We start from the raw sequence: 1238 nt of genomic DNA, 5'->3' as shown, positions 1-1238 counted from the left end.
TAATTGCTCCACTGTTATCAGAGCAGCTATAAAGCATATCCAGCCACAGAAGCAGTTCGAGCACCCGTACAAAGATAAGGATGCGAATAGGCCTGATTGGTGGCCCTCGTGTATCACGCATATGAACCCTGGACATATGAAGAAAGAAGGTATATTTTCTTATATAGGGCTTTCTAATCTGTGTTGACATTTTGTTGCCCTAGACCGCATCGAACTGTTTATTCACATTCTTCATAACCACGGTGGCTGTGGTATAAATGCCGATAAATTGATGGAAATTGCTACAGATGTCAAAGAGAACCTACGGAACCCAGAAGATATCAAGATTATCCATGAGGTCCTTCAGGTTCGAAAGATGCAGGAACAGGCTGAGAGAGGTGAAATAGGTATTTTCAGAGTACTCCTAGCATGTTTCGCAAATAGCTCACGCTTCTTAGATGCCAACACCGTTACCTACGTCAACAAAGAGTATGCGTCTATCAACGCAGCCTCGGCAGTTAGAGGAGCTCCAGGGCGTGGATATCAGGGAATGGAGCAGGGCTACGTTGCCCCCAATATTTCATCCACGCCTCTCGAATTCGAAGACGTCGACGGTTTCACCTTCAGCTCTCAAGTCCAAGAATTTTATGGCACAGGGACTGACATAAGGCCCTACGAAAGCTCTATGACATCCCATTTTGATGTTAGCTTCTACGATGCTACAAACCAAGTGTTTATTAGACATAATGGGCTGCCGGGTTATTACGACGGATCTTTGTAATTGATTTAGTGATTTCATACTTGTTTTCGAGATAGAATATATGAAGAAGAGTTATATTGATCTATGATCTTATGGGCATTTCTTGTAATCATAATTGCACAGTCAAATATAAACATAAACCACTTCAAGGACCGTAGTAAGATTCCCAATAAAAAAGACTATTATATATACATACGTGGATCTATACCTGAATATTGCCCCTGGAATCTTGCTACTGATTCGGTCACTAATTATATTTATCGCATTATGTATTTGAGAATAAGGGCAGCGCTATAGTTTTATCGCGGTATTCCGCTGAAATCTTTTCGAGGTTCTAGGCGACCACTTCTCCTTCGGGGCTTTTTAAATAGATCTGTTGCCCCGTTTCTAGGTTGGATTTCCATATTTCTATCTTTTCCAGTTCAATTTTCTTTGTGATACTTGCTTGCTATTATGTACCAGGGTACCTGGCAATTTTACATGAAAGTGAGTCAACCTC

General features: G+C 41.3%; 1 protein-coding gene across 1 annotated transcript; it reads left to right on the top strand.

The window, feature by feature from the left end:
- Positions 1–121: 121 nt before the first annotated feature.
- PEX2_071470 (uncharacterized protein) lies at positions 122–760 on the top strand (the record flags this gene model as incomplete). Its single annotated transcript, XM_016744417.1, has 3 exons — positions 122–149; positions 204–386; positions 438–760. The coding sequence occupies 3 exons, from the start codon at positions 122–124 to the stop codon at positions 758–760; spliced, it is 534 nt and encodes a 177-aa protein (XP_016596892.1).
- Between the last annotated feature and the right edge of the window lie 478 nt (positions 761–1238).

Source organism: Penicillium expansum (genome assembly GCF_000769745.1).
Source record: "Penicillium expansum strain MD-8 chromosome Unknown contig237, whole genome shotgun sequence".
Classification (NCBI taxonomy): domain Eukaryota; kingdom Fungi; phylum Ascomycota; class Eurotiomycetes; order Eurotiales; family Aspergillaceae; genus Penicillium; species Penicillium expansum.
The sequence above is the reverse complement of the archived record's forward strand: the minus strand, read 5'-3'. Positions and strand labels throughout refer to the sequence as shown.